Below are 17,416 nucleotides of genomic sequence, written 5' to 3'. Positions count from 1 at the left end.
AATTTGAAACGCCCCAACCCAAATTTTGAAGAAAAACGTCCATGGGGGCGGTGGAGGGGCATTATGGGACTTTTATTTGGGAAAAAACGCCACCCCACCACCACCACCACTACGGGTGGTCTTAGCTAGTTTGTGAGCGCCAGAGGAAAATAAGTTGAAAGTTGAAGTGGCGTAACACGAATCGAAAGTTAAGACCATTATCGACCATTATCGAAAGTTAAGGTTACTTGAATCGAATATCTCTCAAACAAACAACTTCTTATTAAATAGCTAAAAATAAACTAAAAATTTAACCTTTTTGAAAAAAAAAAACACTGTAACTTTTTATTTTCTTTTATGTTGGATAAACAGATAAAAACTTATGTAACGTCAGTTTCATTTACACTAAGAAAAACTGTTGAAGATTCTGTCTGTATCCAGCCATTATAACAGAAATATTTACAGAGACAAAGAAACATGAAATTAGCTCACTTTTCTCCCCTGCAAAAAGCCACTCACATTTTCCTCTTTAAAGCCTCATCAATGGCTCTTCCTGTTTCCCTCAATACTTCTTCACCCCCAACACTTCTAGAGAGAGAAAGTAGAGAGAGAAACACTAAACACAACAAGAAAAAAAAAACCAATATTCTCCATTGGTATGTCTCTTAATGTCTTATATGTACTTAAAGTTTTTTATCTTTTTAATGATTTAATTGTGGGTTTTTTTTTATGGGTTATTTTTAGTGTCTCATAATAAGTCATATGTACTTAAAGTTTTTATCTTTTTAATGATTTAATTGTGGGTTTTTTATGGGTTATAAATTTATAAACTTATAATGAGTGTTTACTGTGGTTAAAGTTGTGTCAATCTTGGGAAACTGCAATCATCATCATCACTAGTTCAGATTAGTATTGTTTTTGGATAAAAATAGTCAAGAACATGTGATGTAAATTTTCTTGTATAATTTCTCACTTTAATGCCAAAAAAAAAAAAAAAAAAAAAAAAAAAACTCATTCTTTTCATGATTTTTTCCAGATTTTTAAAGATTTTTTTTTCAAGATTTTACACTTTAATGCCAAAAAAAAGAAAAAAAAAACTCATTTTTTTCATGATTTTTTCAAGATTTTTAAAGATTTTGTTTTCAAGATTTTACACTTTAATGCCAAAAAAAGAAAAAAAAAACTCATTTTTTTCATGATTTTTCAAGATTTTTAAAGATTTTGTTTTCAAGATTTTACACTTTAATGCCAAAAAAAGAAAAAAAAAACTCATTTTTTTCATGATTTTTAAAGATTTTTTTTTCAAGATTTTACACTTTAATGCCAAAAAAAGAAAAAAAAAACTCATTTTTTCATGATTTTTTCAAGATTTTTAAAGATTTTTTTTTTTCAAGATTTTACACTTTAATGCCAAAAAACGAAGAAAAAAAACTCATTTTTTTCATGATTTTTCAAGATTTTTAAAGATTTTGTTTTCAAGATTTTAGGGTGTTTTGTACTTGTGTTAGCAGACAACTCTTTCGGTTACTTTATTTCATTAGTTACTTGCATTGATTCACATACTTCTTGCTACCAAACTGAAATAAAGACAGAAATAAAATCAGAAATAAGGCTTTTTTTTGTTGTTTAAATGGTGAGTTGTGTTTTCATTTTCAGATATATTTTGTAAGAGTTTTTGTCTAGTGAAAGAACAGAGTAAAAATGGTTCCTAACAAGCAAGCTGAATCTGAAGAAGCTATAGTTCCTGGAGAAATGAAAGGTTCAAATGAGCTAGAACATGTAGAAGGAGATGAAGAGGTTGACCAGTCAATGTCTGGTTTCAAGAACTTTCTTTGGCATGGTGGTTCTGCTTATGATGCTTGGTTTAGTTGTGCTTCTAACCAGGTAATTTACCAAAATACGCCCACTTGACCTTGTAGTTTCTTTGTTCAAAAGATTGTGTCTAACCTTAGGTGGCGCGGTGGTAAACGCTTGAGTCCCTCTAGAAAAGGTCTCGGTTCGAATCTAACCGTTTTGAAGCCACTGTGTTTTACCTGATCTCATTGGTTAATTTATTAGCAGGGTATTGGTGGGCCCGTAAGTTTTTGGGTAAAAATCAAATCTTTTTTTAAACCCTTTTTGAAGCCACCCGCAAGCAAACTGTGTTTTACTTGATCCCATTAGTTAATTTATAGCAGGGTATTGATGGGTCCGTGAGTTTTCAGGTAAAAACTGAATCTTGTTTGAGTCTTGTTTTACCTCATCCAATTGATTAATTTATTAGCATGTATTGGTGGGCCCGTGATTTTTCAGGGTAAAAATCGAATCTTTTTTAGCCCTTTTGCATCTACCGGCCAACAAACTGTGTTTTACCTGATCCCATTAGTTAATTGATTAGCAGGGTATTGGTGGGCCAGTGAGTTTTCAGGTAAAAGTTAAATCTTTTTTAACCCTTTTGAAGCCACCTGACTGTAAGCTGTGTTTTACCTGATCCCGTTAGTTAATTTATCAGCAGGGTATTAGTGGGCCCGTGAGAGTTTTCGGGGGGTAAAAACTAAAAACTGAATCTTTTTTGTTTCTTGATTGGGGATTTCAGGTGGCTCAAGTGCTCTTGACTTTGCCATACTCTTTCTCTCAATTGGGTATGCTATCAGGAATCATATTACAAGTGTTTTATGGTCTTCTTGGAAGTTGGACTGCTTATCTCATAAGTGTTCTCTATGTGGAGTATAGAGCAAGAAAGGAGAAAGAGAATGTCAGCTTCAAGAACCATGTCATTCAGGTTAATCTTAATATCCATTTTTTTTTTACAATTTTACAATTTACCCAAGTAAAAAAATAGTCTTTTAAATCAAGAAAAAGCTGAATAAATGATGTAAACTAATGGAAACTAGTATTAAGCATCCCCGCGTTGCGGCGGGGGCGTGCACTAATGCGACACTAATGTCAGCGACCACCGACATTGAAGTTGCGGTGTTAATGCGAAGAAATTAAACCGAAACGTAAAACATAGAATAAAATAACTAAGTTGATCTAGGACTTGCGCATTACGATGAACCCACGTATATTTTTTCCCGTTTGACAGGTTCATCGTACTCTATATATAATATATGATTATTACCGCTATACAAACCATAATGCATACATTACAACAACCGTTGCATCAATATGTTGCAAATTATATTTATACAAGATTTTGGCTAAATTAATTAGATTATTATAAATAATAATAATTTACAAATAAAACAACACAACTTTGAATTGATAAAACCGATTGAATATGGTAAGATAATGAAACCATTATTTGATTAGGGTACAACCACTTAAGCACAATTTACAACCATACATGCATACAAAACAGATTGAATTTGGTAAGGTAATGAAACCATTATTATTTGATTAAGGTACAACCACTTAAACACAACTTACAACCTATATTTGATTAAGAAACAACCAATAAAGCACAAGTTACACACAAATATGCACACAAATATTTAATAGTATATAATATAATATAAATATAAATAAGATATTTAGTTTTTAGTGATTTGGAATTAAGCATGATGGAGAACATAAACTTTGTTTTTTTGTGAGGTTCAAAATTAATTAAAATAGTAAAAATACCAATTCCATATGTTTCCATGACTTTCTGATGCATGTGACACATGCTCCTCCTATATGCCCTACATGATGCATTTTCCTATGACATATATACATACTTATTCACATTAGTTTTATGCAGTGGTTTGAGGTGCTAGATGGGCTTTTAGGCCCACACTGGAAAGCTGTGGGGTTAGCCTTCAACTGCACATTCCTCTTATTTGGCTCTGTCATACAACTCATAGCCTGTGCAAGGTTAGCTTATTTTTTACCACCATCTAAATTTTTAAGGGTGCAAACGAGCTCGACCAGGCTCGAGCTTGATTAACTTATGAAAGCTCGAGCTCGGCTCGGTTCCAGCTTTGTTTTCAAAGCTCGAGGTCGGCTCGTTGGTAGTTTCTCAAGCTCGAGCTAAGCTCAGTCTCGGCTCGTTTATTTTAGTTAATATATTAAATAAAAATAATTTAAATAATATGCTCGATTAGGCTCGTGAGCTCGATAAGTGAAGCTTAGGCTCGGACTTTTTTACTAAACAAACTTATTTTTAGGTTCGTTAGACAACTTTAAATAAGAGGGAAATGCTACTAAATATTAATAAAAACTAATATTACACTAAGGCTCGACGAGCCTGACGAGCTTCACATGCCAGGCCTGAGCTTAGGCTTGATAAATAAATGAGTTTTATTTTAGGCTCGGGCTCGGGCTCGGTAAGGCTCGGCTCGTTTCGAGCTATTTTTCAAACTGATCTCGAGCAGCTCGCGAGCCCCTCAGCTCATTTGCACCCGTATAAATTTATATTAAAAATACTTTTTATGTGACAATATTTGGAAGTTTGGATGTTAATATTTGTGTGATATACAATTTATGCAGCAATATATACTATATAAATGATCATTTGGACAAGAGGACATGGACATATATATTTGGAGCGTGTTGCGCTACGACAGTCTTCATACCCTCTTTCCACAACTACAGAATTTGGTCGTTTCTTGGGCTCGGCATGACCACCTACACTGCTTGGTACCTAGCCGTTGCAGCCCTGATCCATGGCCAGGATGAAGGTGTGGTTCATTCGGGTCCTAAAAAGCTGGTTTTGTACTTCACCGGAGCCACAAACATACTCTACACTTTTGGTGGACACGCGGTCACAGTGTTAGTGAATCTGTCCTAATTTAACTAGTTTTTTTTTTTTTTTTTTTTTTTTTTTTTTTTTTTTTTTCGGAATGATTAGATTTACATGTTTCTTTTTGCAGTGAAATAATGCACGCGATGTGGAAGCCACAGAAATTTAAGTACATATATCTATATGCTACGCTATATGTATTCACATTAACACTCCCGTCATCTGCCGCAATGTATTGGGCCTTCGGTGACAAACTTTTAAACCACTCTAACGCGTTCTCACTTCTACCAAAAACTCGTTTTCGTGATGCGGCTGTTATCCTCATGCTAATCCATCAGGTGCGATTTCTACAACAGTTAATTAACTTACTAAAGTTTTTTTTATTATTTTATTTTTTGCGATTTGCGTGTGTTTAAGACTTATTTTATTTTTTATTATTTTTTTTGTAGTTTATAACATTTGGTTTCGCGTGTACGCCACTGTATTTTGTGTGGGAGAAAGTGGTGGGGATGCATGACACAAAGAGCATATGTTTACGCGCATTGGCTAGGTTGCCCGTTGTGATACCGATCTGGTTCCTAGCCATCATCTTCCCGTTTTTTGGTCCGATCAATTCGGCTGTTGGGGCTCTGTTGGTTAGCTTCACCGTTTACATTATCCCGGCTTTAGCCCATATGCTCACTTACCGAAAGGCTTCTGCTCGCCAGGTAATCATTCCAGGCAGTCTCTAATATTTATTTATTATTAAAAAAATATCTTAAAAGGGGATACCGGACATGTGAGCAGGTTGAATGGGTTGAAAGTCGTTATTTTGTAATAAATATAATATTGTTTTAGCAACTTTAATAACAACTTTTTAATAAAAAAGAGTTAACTGCTATTTTCGTCCCTGTGGTTAGTCCAATTATGCCTGTCTAGGCCAAATTTCAAATTTGTATCATTTCCGTGACATTCTTGAAATTTGTACCAAAAAGCTAACGCCAGTCAAAACCTGCTGCCATAATTGGACAAACCACAGGGACGAAACTGGCATAACAGACGTTAATTTATTGGAGAAACGGGCATGTTTCAAGAATGTCGTGGACATAAATAGCACAAATTTGAAATTTAGTCTGGACTGACATAATTGGACAAACCACATGGACGAAAATGACAGTTAACTCTAATAAACAAGACAACAAGTGTTTGTGGGTTGGCCCGTTTTGACCGGAGTAAAAATGACTTGTTTCAACTTTCAACATGATAGCATTAACAAACAAAACAAACCGATAAACAAACCATGCTTTAATGGTAGTTCAACGAATACGATGGGTTGTTTACTTGTTTATGATGTGAACATCGGTTTTTTCGTAAGCTACTTGTACCAAACAAAACCAATAGAACCCCCAAATAATTAGAGCACTTCACATGATTAGTTTCAAGATAATGAAATGTACCTTGTTATTTCAAAACAAATGTGTAGAAAATGGGAATATGACAAAGTTTGGTGATGTTTCATTATCATTGATATTTATAAGCTTAAATTCATCAATCACACACATGCTATTATTGCACATATATCATTATTCTTAACAGTTAACATTGAGCTGGCTAACTGACCCACTCAGGGGCGGAACCAGAGGGGGGTCAAGAGGGTCCGTTGACCCTCCGGTCATCGAAACTTTTTAAATTTTTATTTATAAATTTTGAGTTTTTGAAGAACAAACTTAGAGATGGACCCCCTAATTTAAACCAGTATAGAATATAAGCTTATGATGACCCCCTAACTAAATCGTTCTGGTTCCGCCACTGGACCCACTGACCTTACAAACCTAACCTTGAATCTAGTGGCTCACCTTAAACTTGTTGCTTGTAGAATGCGGCGGAGAAGCCACCGTTCTTTATGCCAAGCTGGACCGCCATGTACATAGTCAACATATTCATTGTGGTTTGGGTTTTTGTCGTCGGGTTTGGGTTTGGAGGGTGGGCCAGCATGACAAACTTCATCAACCAAGTCGACACCTTCGGTTTGTTTGCAAAGTGTTACCAATGCAAGCCGCCAACAGCGGCACCACATAACCATTGAGTTTGATGTTTATGGTTCGTTGGTTGTTTTTCGTTGACTTTGTGTTGGTTTTAGTAATTTAGTCTAGCGATAAGCTGATAATATATGTAGTGTGCAAAATGGTTGATGAATTTAGTCATGGTGGGAATATAAACATAGGTTTGTTTTTGCTTTGCTTTGTTGTTATGACATTTTTATGAATATATCGACTTAAAGTCTTCGTTATGAAATTTATTTGATTATGGGTACATTCTCATTCTCATTCTCATTCTCATTCTCATTCTCAACAATAACAAAACCAAGTGTCGGCCGCGGACACGGTAATAGTTGTGGGCTTTCATTGGGCTAAATGGGCGGCAGGGATAATAGTGTCAGGCAGCTGCCTGGCACTCCCCTATTGGCCCAACAAATTTACGATTTTATCCTCCTTTAAAATTACGATTTTGCCATCAGTTAAAAATAATGTTTTTGCCCTCGCTTAAAAATAAATTTACGCTTATGCTCCCATCTAAATATTTCAACTTTGCCCCCGGTTAAAAATTACGATTTTGCCCCGTTTCAATTTACGTACAGTTTTGCCATTAGTTTTTTTTTCCCTTAAAAATACGATTTTCCCATCAGTTCAAAGTTATGTTTTTACCCCCACTTAAAAATAAATTTACGCTTTCGCTCACAGCTAAAAATTCCAATTTTGCCCTCGGTTCAAAATTATGATTTTGCCCCGTATAAATTTATAGTTTTGTCATTAGTTTTTTTTCTCACAACCAAGTTACGATTTTACCCTCAACTTAAATTTACATTTTCCCCGTCGTTTTTGTTTGTTTTCCTGGTGACATTACAAGTTTGCCCCCAGTGTAAAATTACAGTCGTGCCGGCAACTTCCTGGCACTCCCCCGTTGGTCCATTTAGTTTACAGTTTATCCCCGAGTTAAAGTTACGATTTAGCCCTCAGTTAAAAAATACGTTTTTCCCATCGTTTTAGTGTTTTTTTACTAAAACTATAAACGTTTTTTGTTTTAATTGGTTTACTCGATTTAATTTTTTTTCGTGTCAAGGAGTTGCCTAACACTAGCTCATTAGTCCTGAAAAATTACAGTTTTGCCCTGAGCCCAAAATTACGATCTTATCATCGTTTTTGCTTTTTTTTTTCCTAGCAAAATTATAGTAGTCTTTTTTTAATTGGTTGAGAATTATTCGGTCATCGCCCCGCAACGCGGGCGGGGCATCTACGAGTTATCCATACATACAATCACAAGATTGATGGCGTAAGAGAATAGGGAAATCACATGGTTGGCCAAAAGTGGCGGCCATGTTTAATTTTTTTTTTTTGCATAAAATAGTTATCTATAAGTCCCGTCAAATTACGATTTTATCCCCTGTTTAAAATTACGATATTGCTCCAGCTCCAAATGAAATATATACTTTGCCTCCCGGCTTAAATCTACGATTTTGCCCTCTGTTAAAAAATACGCTTTTGCTCGCCCTCGGTAAAAAAATTACGCTTTTACCCTCAGCGAAAATAACGTTTTCGCCCCAGCTCAAAAAAAAATTGTTTTTTCCCCGGTTCAAAATTACGATTTCCAGTTTATTATTTTATACTTACTTTAAAATTACGGCTTTGTCCATTGTTTAAAATTACGTATTTGCCCTCAGTTCAAAATAAATTTATGCTTTTGCCCACATTTAAAACTTACGAACTTCCACTCGGTGCAAAATTACGATATCACCCCCAATTAAAATTACGGCTTTCTTCACTGTTTACAATTACGTATTTGCCCCCGTTCAAAATAAGTTTATGCTATTGCCCACATCTAAAACTTATGAACTTCCACTCGGTGCAAAATTACGATATCACCCCCAATTCAAAATTACGTTTTTGCCCCCATTGCAAAATAAAAAAATGGTTTTTCCCAAGCTAAAAATTAGGATTTTACCCTCGGGAAAAAAATTGATTTTTTCCCCAAGTAAAAATAAAAATATGACTTTGCCCCATCTAAAAATCGTTTTAAAAAGCTGTTTAACACTATTTTTACTATTTCTTTCTAGCAAAACTATAGTACTGTTTTTTTAATTGGTTGAGAATTATTCGGCCATCGCCCCGCAACGCGGGCGGGGCATCACCTAGTTATATACATGAATACAAACTCACCATGAACAGTAATTTAATATTTTTTTTTAATATTTTTCTTTTCAGTTTTCATTATTTTATTGTTATATTACTTTAATTGATTTTAATCATATTTATTCTTATATTACTTTTAAGATATGGTCAAACTATGTGTTATTAAACAAAATACTATAAAAATGAAGGCACATCGGTACCTATTTTTTTCCGTTCAGTTCGGTACGACAACGATACAATAGGGTGTCAGTTTATGGAAAGCATTAACAGTAAAATTAAATATTGGTACCAATTGATACATATGTTGTTTAATCGGTTTCAATTCGGTTTGGTACGACAACGATACAACGTCCGTTTAAAAAAAATATTGCAATGTTGAAATATAATAAACAAAGAATGCAAACAAACATAACCAGTATCCAGTGAACAAGATCATTACTGGTATTGATATTCGTTTTTATTTTTTTCGACTGACGTTATGTTTACTTTTAGAATGATACTGCCGGTACCGTAACGAACTGAACTAATACCAACTGATTCCCGCTGCGAAGCACGGGGGAATCTCACTAGTTAACATTATTTTTAAAATAACTAGTTGATTTTCCTCCCGCGTGTTGCGGCGGGGACCCAATGACTGTAAAACGCGTGTCAGCAACGGCAAACAGATACCGAATATCAAAATATAAATAAAAATGACGTGGTAAGGATAGTCACTCCGTCCTAAAAAAGCAATTTTAAATAACCTAATATATAAGAATAGGACTAACACGTCCTATACGTTGGAAACTCGGTTGTTTTTAGTTCAGTTATTACGGTGCTAACACGTTAAAATATGGATGAGATCGGTATCGGTAACGGCACCGAAAGTACCGATCCAGAGAATCATCAAATTTAGGTACCGGCGCGGAAAATGCTCGGTACAAATACGATATGGTATTTGAAGGTAAAAATCAATAAATAGAAGTAAGATGTTAGACCGGTGTTGAACCGAAAGTAACGATTCTGAAAACGCCAAAAGGTGGGTACCAAAATGCTTTGGTATAGTAAATTTGGTACCGATACGATACCGGTTTGATTACAGGATTTGATACGATTTGCTCATCAATAATCTAAATATCCAAGTTAATTTTACATGCTACAATTCATTGATTACAGAAAAAGACAAAAAAGAAAGCAAAATAAGTTGTTTTGTATATAAAACCTCATTCAAACGAAATACAGTTTACCTATTGTGTGTATGAAAAGTAATCTAAACGGGTCAATTACTTGCATTGCTACGTTGCTACAGGATTTGATGAGCTCGTTACCAAAAGGTACCGAAAATACCGTTACCGAAATCCCCAAAAATGGGTACCAGTACCGAATATACCTGGTACGGTACGGTACCGGTCGGTACTGGTACGACACCGGTATTTGAGGGTAAAAACCTGTGAATACGGAGCTGAAGAGGTATGGTCCCAATTCACTGCCTACATGGCAGGGACCACACCACTTTTGAGCATACAAGGCGTCCATATCAGCGAAGCAATCCAGAAGCTTCTAGAAACTTCTGGAAGGCTCGCAGCTGGCACCAAAGATGCTCTATCCGACATAAAGGACAACACGTGTCACCACTCGCAGAACGCCACATAGGCCTGCGACAAATCAGGGAGCAGGGCTGACAACGCCAGTACGAGGTATCCAGCGTGGGCAAATGTAAGAACGCCACGTGTACCACTACACCTGCCGTGACAGAGCAGACCAAGAGGATATTCCCCTTGGTCGGACAGCTGGCACGCGCCCACAGCTGGCACAGCTGCTCCTTCCTTCTTCACCCTCCGGCTATAAATAGGACCCTTCATCATTCAGGTTCAGGATCTTTACTCTCCATACTCACTCTATACACACACTGTTTATTTCTCTCAGAACAGTACTTATTCTCACGCCGGAGCCTGGTTAAGAGGGAAATCCCCTTTCTCCCCCTCTTAACGAGACTGACGGTGTTTACTGTTTTGCAGATCTCAGGCCATTGATACGAGCAAGAAAAGAGGTTGAACCCCATAGGCGAAATAACCCCATCGATAAACCTTGTGTTAATCGGTGTTTCATCATTGGCGCCATCCGCTTTTTGCAAAACCAATCTCATCTCTTTTCTCCATTGAAAAACACTCGTCAAAAATGGCTGAACAAACTCCCTCACACCCAGTTGACGGAGAAGTTTCTTCCTTTGAACTCGTTTCGGACACAGCACACGTCCAAAGGGGTCAAAGGAACGAAACCATCCAAGAGGGACAACTGAACAATGATTTTCCTCCTATCTTTGGGAGTGTATCCAGGGTTGTTAGCCAAACCACAGCTGGACCCACTTTCCAAACACCACCAGCAAGGATCATCACTCAAACCACAAACGGAGCCGCATTCCAAGCCCCGACCGGGGTGTTGCAACAGACACCACCATCAATGCTGACACCAAGCCATGGAGCTGGCCCCTCAGCTCCATCGGAACAAGCACAACTCAATTACTCCGCACTTTTAGGGCTACCCGAAGGAAAAACTCTTGCCTCCTGGTATGCCGAACAGATGGCGTCCATAAACCTCGTTTATACGCAACTCAGCGCACAGCAAGCTCTACTCCAGGCACAAGCTAACCAGTCAGCATTTGTAACTCCACCACCAAGGTCTCTGAGTACACATACAACTCAGCAGACTAACGCGTGGAACCTACGTCCAGAGAGAGGACCAGTGCAAAATGTGAGAAGACCAAGCGCGCACGACACGCGCGATACCTATGGCGAAACAGAAAGCAACTTTGTGCAAAACCCCAACGTGCAAAAGAAACCGATCCAGGCTCGTTTAGGCGCGCGCAACATGAACACAGAATGGGACGAAGAAGGGGACGACCCAACATACAAAGGGGAAACCACGGTGTTTAGCAGACTTCACCCAGAGCATGAAGCATACAAGCCCGCAAAGCGCGCAGGGTACAACCCAAAGGCAGAGCATGACTATACCCTAAGCTATCGTCCAGACGACATGGCTGAAGATTCGAAATTCATCAGGGAGATTGCCACTTCTGCCATAGACAAAACCAAGTTGCCGCACAACGTTGGCAAATACAATGGATTGACAGATCCAGACGATCACCTCCAGGTCTTCAAAGGCGCAGGAGCAACAGGTGGGTGGAACCTACCAACTTGGTGCCACCTGTTCGCACAAACGTTCATGGGCGCAGCGCGCGTCTGGTTCGACAGCTTACCAGCAGGAAAAATTAAATCATGGGTTGACTTCAGAGAGAAGTTCTTGGCACACTTCTCTCAACAGCAGAGGCACGCCAGAGACCCAGCAGATTGTCTAAACATATGGCGCCGAGACCACGAAAGCGTGGAAGATTTTATCACAAGATATAACAAAGAATGCTTGGAGATTGGGGATGTGGGAGAAAAAATGATGCGCGCGTACTTCATGAGGGCAGTCAAGTGTGACGACCTGATCAAGCGCGTGAAAGGTAGAGACGGAGGACCCAAAGATTGGGAAACTTTCGTTGAGGCCGCCAAGACAATAGCACAGACAGACAAACAGTTGACCGGTGATGACCACCGTCAACGCGCACATAACTCTGATGACCGACATGGCGGAAAAAGCAGAGGCCAGTCACGGAGGCCTTCCAGTCATAGAGAAAGAAGCCCACCAAGAGAAGATGCGCGGCACACAATCAATCAGATAGCACACAGAAAAGAAGTAAAGAGAGAAAACAGAGAGAAACAGTGGACGCAATTAACCAAGACCCCGTCGGAAGTCTTGGCCACTGAAAACCACCAATTCAAACCACCCCTACAGATGCGCAACAAAAGGGGTCAAGATCCCAATCTCTACTGTGAATTCCATAAGGATACGGGTCACCTCACCGACGACTGTTTCAGCCTGAAGCAAGAAATTGAAAGAGCCCTAAGGGATGGAAAGCTCACTCACCTGGTCAAAGGCGGAAAGCGCGACTACCGCCAAATCCAAAGAAGAGACGAAGGGCCGGATAACAAAAAACTCAGGAAGTTGGAGACCCACATGGTGCAGGGAGGCCCACAAAGACCAAAGAAAAATTACAACAAGCGTACACAAGATGATTCGTGGCGCGAGAAGCAAGTCATCTTCCCAGTTGTTAGAGGAGGCCCAAGGGAAAAACGACCAATAGTCATCCCAGGAGTGATTGGTCATTACCAGACAGACTACATCTTCATCGATCCGGGGAGCACCGTGGACATCATATACGAACAATGCTTCAATCAATTTGACCAGGAGGACAAGCCAGTAGACTACCCACTAACTGGTTTCTGCAATGAGGCCGTCTTTCCCCTGGGACAGATATCATTCCCGGTGTTACTCTCGGACGGACGAAATTCAAGAACAGAAGAAGTCACTTTCATGGTGTTGCCCGCACACTCGAGACACGACATCCTCCTAGGAAGAGAATCACAGGGAGACTTCAGTATGATTTGCTCTGCACCACATTCGGCCATCGGATTCCCAACGGAAACAGGCATCGCACTAATATACGCAAGCAAAGAAGTCTTAGCAACAGATGAAATGAGGCCTACAAAAGCAAGTAAACCAGCGCCACGCACAGAGGCAGAAAAATGGGTGTTGAACAGCGCTCACCCAGAACAAACGGTTACCCTGGGACCAACGATGTCCGATCTAACACGCGCAGCGCTCAAGAAGCTGTTACATGAGAATATAGACGTGTTCGCCTGGACACCAGCTGACATGGTTGGTGTTCCACGGCACATTGCAGAGCACCGTCTGAACGTCTCAGAAGATGCAAAACCAGTGGTGCACGCCAAACGCCACCTGGGTGATATAAAGCATGACGCGATGAAAGAGCAAGTACTAGAACTACTAAATGCAGGCATCATCAGAGAAGTCAGATACCAAACTTGGGTAGCAAGCCCAGTGATGGTAAAGAAACCAAACGGCAGCTCGAGAATGTGCGTCGACTACAAAGACTTAAACAAGGCATGCCCGCGCGACTGCTACGCCTTACCAGACATAGACGAGAAAATCGATTCTTTGGCAACATTCAGGTGGAAATGCTTTCTTGATTGCTACAAGGGGTATCACCAAGTTCAAATGGCCGTCCAAGATGAAGATAAGACGGCATTCCGCACGCCAACAGGGCTGTATTGCTACACCAAGATGCCTTTTGGCTTGAAGAATGCGGGCGCAACCTACCAAAGATTGATGAACGAAACATTCAGTGACGCCATTGGCAAGTACATAGAGGTCTACATGGATGACCTGGTGATTATGAGCAAAGAAGAAGGCACGATGCTGGTCAACATCCAAAAGACCTTCAACACGCTACGCAGCATAAGTATCAAGCTGAATCTAGCAAAGTGCTCATTCGGAATGGAAGAAGGAAAGTTCTTAGGCTTCATCGTCACAAAAGATGGCTTTAAGGTGAATCCGGAAAAAGTCCAAGCTATAGAAAGAATTCCCTCACCATCAAACATCAAAGACATGCAAAAGTTAGCAGGACGACTAGCCGCGCTCAACCGCTTCCTAGCTAATCATGCTGCAAAATCCTTTCCGTTCATCAAAACCTTGCGCAATTGTATGAAGAAAAGCCAGTTCCAGTGGACTCCGGAAGCAGAGAATGCGTTCCGCGAGATGAAAGATTGCCTCATCAAACTGCCAACCCTAACCGCACCAAACAAGGGAGAACCTTTGGTACTCTACCTATCCGCTTCCGATAGAGCAGTCGGAGCTGTGTTGCTTGTCGACCGTCAAGGTGTCCAGACACCAGTCTACTATGTGTCACGCACCTTGACCGACCCAGAAACCCGATATGCAATCATGGAAAAGTTAGTCCTTGCACTGATTCACGCTTCAAGACGGCTGCGCGGATACTTTGCCAATCACGTCATCCACGTGCTAACAAACTACAACATCGGCAACATCCTTGCAAGGCCAGAAGTATCAGGAAGGGTAGCCAAATGGGCAATAGAACTGGGAGGTCACAACGTGGTTTTCAGACCACGACCATCTATAAAAGGTCAAATCTTGGCAGATTTTATGACAGAAGTTCCAGATGACAAAGAAAGAGAGTGCAAAGCCATGGAAAAGGCTGAGAAAAAGCAAACAAAAGAGCCATGGTTGTTATATACCGATGGAGCATCTAACGAAGACGGAGCAGGCGCAGGGCTAAGGCTGGTAAGCCCCGATAAACACGAGTTCACGTACGCCATACGCCTGGATTTTAAAAGCACAAACAACGAAGCAGAGTACGAAGCTTTCCTGGCTGGCTTACGATTGCCAATCAAAATGGGGGTCCGACACATCGAAGCGCATGTGGACTCCATGCTGGTAGCAGGGCAAATAAACGGCCAATACGAAGCCAAGGGGGATGTCATGGCACTCTACCTCAGCCAAGCAAAAACTTTGCTACAAACCTTCTACTCTTACAAAGTGCACCACATAAACAGAAGCGAGAACAAGCCGGCAGACGCGTTGAGTAAGCTCGCATCAACAAGTTTCCAGCACCTAGCAAAGGATGTGCGCATAGAGGTTTTGAGCAACCCATCCGTTCCACTCAGAGAAGTAAGTGTCATCCAGACAGGAACAACGTCCTGGATGACACCGATAATCATGTACTTGCAGTCAGGGATACTTCCCGAAAACAAGGCCGAGGCGCAAAAGATCCAATACAAATCAGAACACTATCAGATGGCAGATGGGATACTGTACCGAAAGTCGTTACTCGGCCCGCTGCTGAGATGTGTTGACGCCGACGACGCAAATTACCTAATCCGGGAAGTGCATGAAGGAATTTGTGGTATTCATGCCGGGCCTCGAATGGTGGTGGCAAAAGTGATGAATGCCGGATACTACTGGCCCGGGATGCATCTCGATGCCGTGAAAGAATTGAGGAAGTGCAGTGGCTGTCAGAGACATGCGCCCAAGACCATGCGCCCCAAAAATGAACTAGTACCAGTCACAACCGCATGGCCTTTTCAACAATGGGGCATAGACATGGTAGGTCCTTTCCCGGAAGCACCAGGGGCGGTCAAGTTCATAATAGTCGCAGTCGACTACTTCACCAAATGGGTAGAGGCGAAGGCGCTTGCATCAACCACATCGGCAGTCGTCAAGCGATTCATATGGGAGCAAATCATATGTCGCTTTGGCCTACCTCTCAGAATCATCACCGATAACGGAACTAACTTCGCAGCAGACGACCTCGAACGATGGTTCAAAGAGCTACATATCGAGCATACCTTCTCTTCGGTTGCACACCCGCAAGGGAACGGTCAAGTAGAGGCAGTCAACAAAAGTATCGTTGATGGGATCAAGGCAAGGTTAGGCGAAAAAAGAAGAGGATGGGTAGACGAACTGCCCAGCATATTGTGGGCCCATAGGACAATGCCAAAGACAAGCAACAGCGAGACACCGTTCAGCCTAGTCTATGGGTCCGAGGCAGTCATTCCAGCAGAAATCGGGCTACCATCTCCACGAATGCTCTCAATGAACTTAATTAACAACAAAGAAAGGAGGAACGACCTGGACCTCCTAGAAGAACGGAGAGAGATGGCAGCAATCAACGAGGCCAAATACAAAACAAAGCTGGAAAAATATTACAACTCCAGAGTCCGAGTTTGCACTTTTAACCCGGGAGACTATGTCCTAAGGGACAATGAAGCTTCCAACGTAGAAAAGCCCGGAAAACTGGCTCCCAAATGGGAAGGCCCATACGTAATCGATGCAGTACTCGGCAATGGAGCTTACAAACTGCGCACCATCAACGACAAAGAGGTTCCACGAACCTGGAACGCTCAACAACTCCGAAAGTGCTACATGTAAAACAACTATGTAATCGTAAAGGGCGTACTGCCAACACATTTACTATAATACAAGAAGTGTTTGGCTACCTTTATTTCACGCAAATTTCTTGTCACAACTGCATTTATTACTTTGGGCGTACACGAAAACATCAATGGCTCGACCATAGGAAACGTTGTAGACCCCCAAGGCTCGTCACAACCAAGTGCACAGCCGGGTCAGAAACACAACCAAAGCCTACGAAACGCCAAAATAAAACTTCGTGCCCACTTAAACACGAAAAAATCGATAGCAAGGTAACTAAACATTGTAATGCTCCCAAGGCTGAACACAGCTGAGCTCACACAATAACCTGCAACTCGATCACTTCGTAAGTCACACGTAAACGCGCACATTCAAGCGACAGAATAAAACGTTGTAGAAACACAACATCACCTGTCAGCGCCATAATTCATTCGCGACACCTAATCAAAGTAATTAAACATGCACATATTATGACGATAACAAAATTTGCATAAACACAAACAAGCGATAAAATATGCATCAAACAAAGAAGATCAAGTGCACATATCCACAAAAGGTAAATAAAAATAAATTGTCTAAAACAGTCAACATTACAGACCCATCCAAGGCCATACACGGCGCACAGGCCGGAATTCATCTATCAAGTTTGACTGGTGCCAGCACCTCCTGCCGCATCGGCATCGTCTCCAAGGGCTTTCTTCAGAAGAGCAACCCCATCTGGTTTCCGAGACAACTT

The 17,416-nt window shown here is 40.5% G+C and overlaps 2 protein-coding genes across 2 annotated transcripts; both read left to right on the top strand.

Moving 5' to 3' along the window:
• The first annotated feature begins 484 nt into the window (after positions 1-484).
• On the top strand, positions 485-6,967 carry LOC110868946 (auxin transporter-like protein 2). The gene is made up of 8 exons (XM_022118229.2): positions 485-635; positions 1,636-1,863; positions 2,555-2,740; positions 3,701-3,813; positions 4,429-4,710; positions 4,812-5,019; positions 5,131-5,388; positions 6,537-6,967. The coding sequence occupies exons 2-8, from the start codon at positions 1,681-1,683 to the stop codon at positions 6,744-6,746; spliced, it is 1,440 nt and encodes a 479-aa protein (XP_021973921.1). The 5' UTR covers positions 485-635; positions 1,636-1,680; the 3' UTR covers positions 6,747-6,967.
• Positions 6,968-14,892: 7,925 nt separating this feature from the next.
• LOC118480297 lies at positions 14,893-16,677 on the top strand. Its single transcript, XM_035975071.1, has 3 exons — positions 14,893-15,887; positions 16,017-16,175; positions 16,506-16,677. Exons 1-3 carry the CDS (start codon positions 14,893-14,895, stop codon positions 16,675-16,677), a joined length of 1,326 nt encoding a protein of 441 aa, XP_035830964.1.
• The last annotated feature ends 739 nt before the right edge of the window (positions 16,678-17,416 follow it).

The sequence above is a fragment of the Helianthus annuus genome, chromosome 7, assembly GCF_002127325.2.
Source record: "Helianthus annuus cultivar XRQ/B chromosome 7, HanXRQr2.0-SUNRISE, whole genome shotgun sequence".
Taxonomy (NCBI): domain Eukaryota; kingdom Viridiplantae; phylum Streptophyta; class Magnoliopsida; order Asterales; family Asteraceae; genus Helianthus; species Helianthus annuus.
Note: the sequence above shows the minus strand (reverse complement) of the source record. Positions and strands in the feature narration are given on the sequence as shown.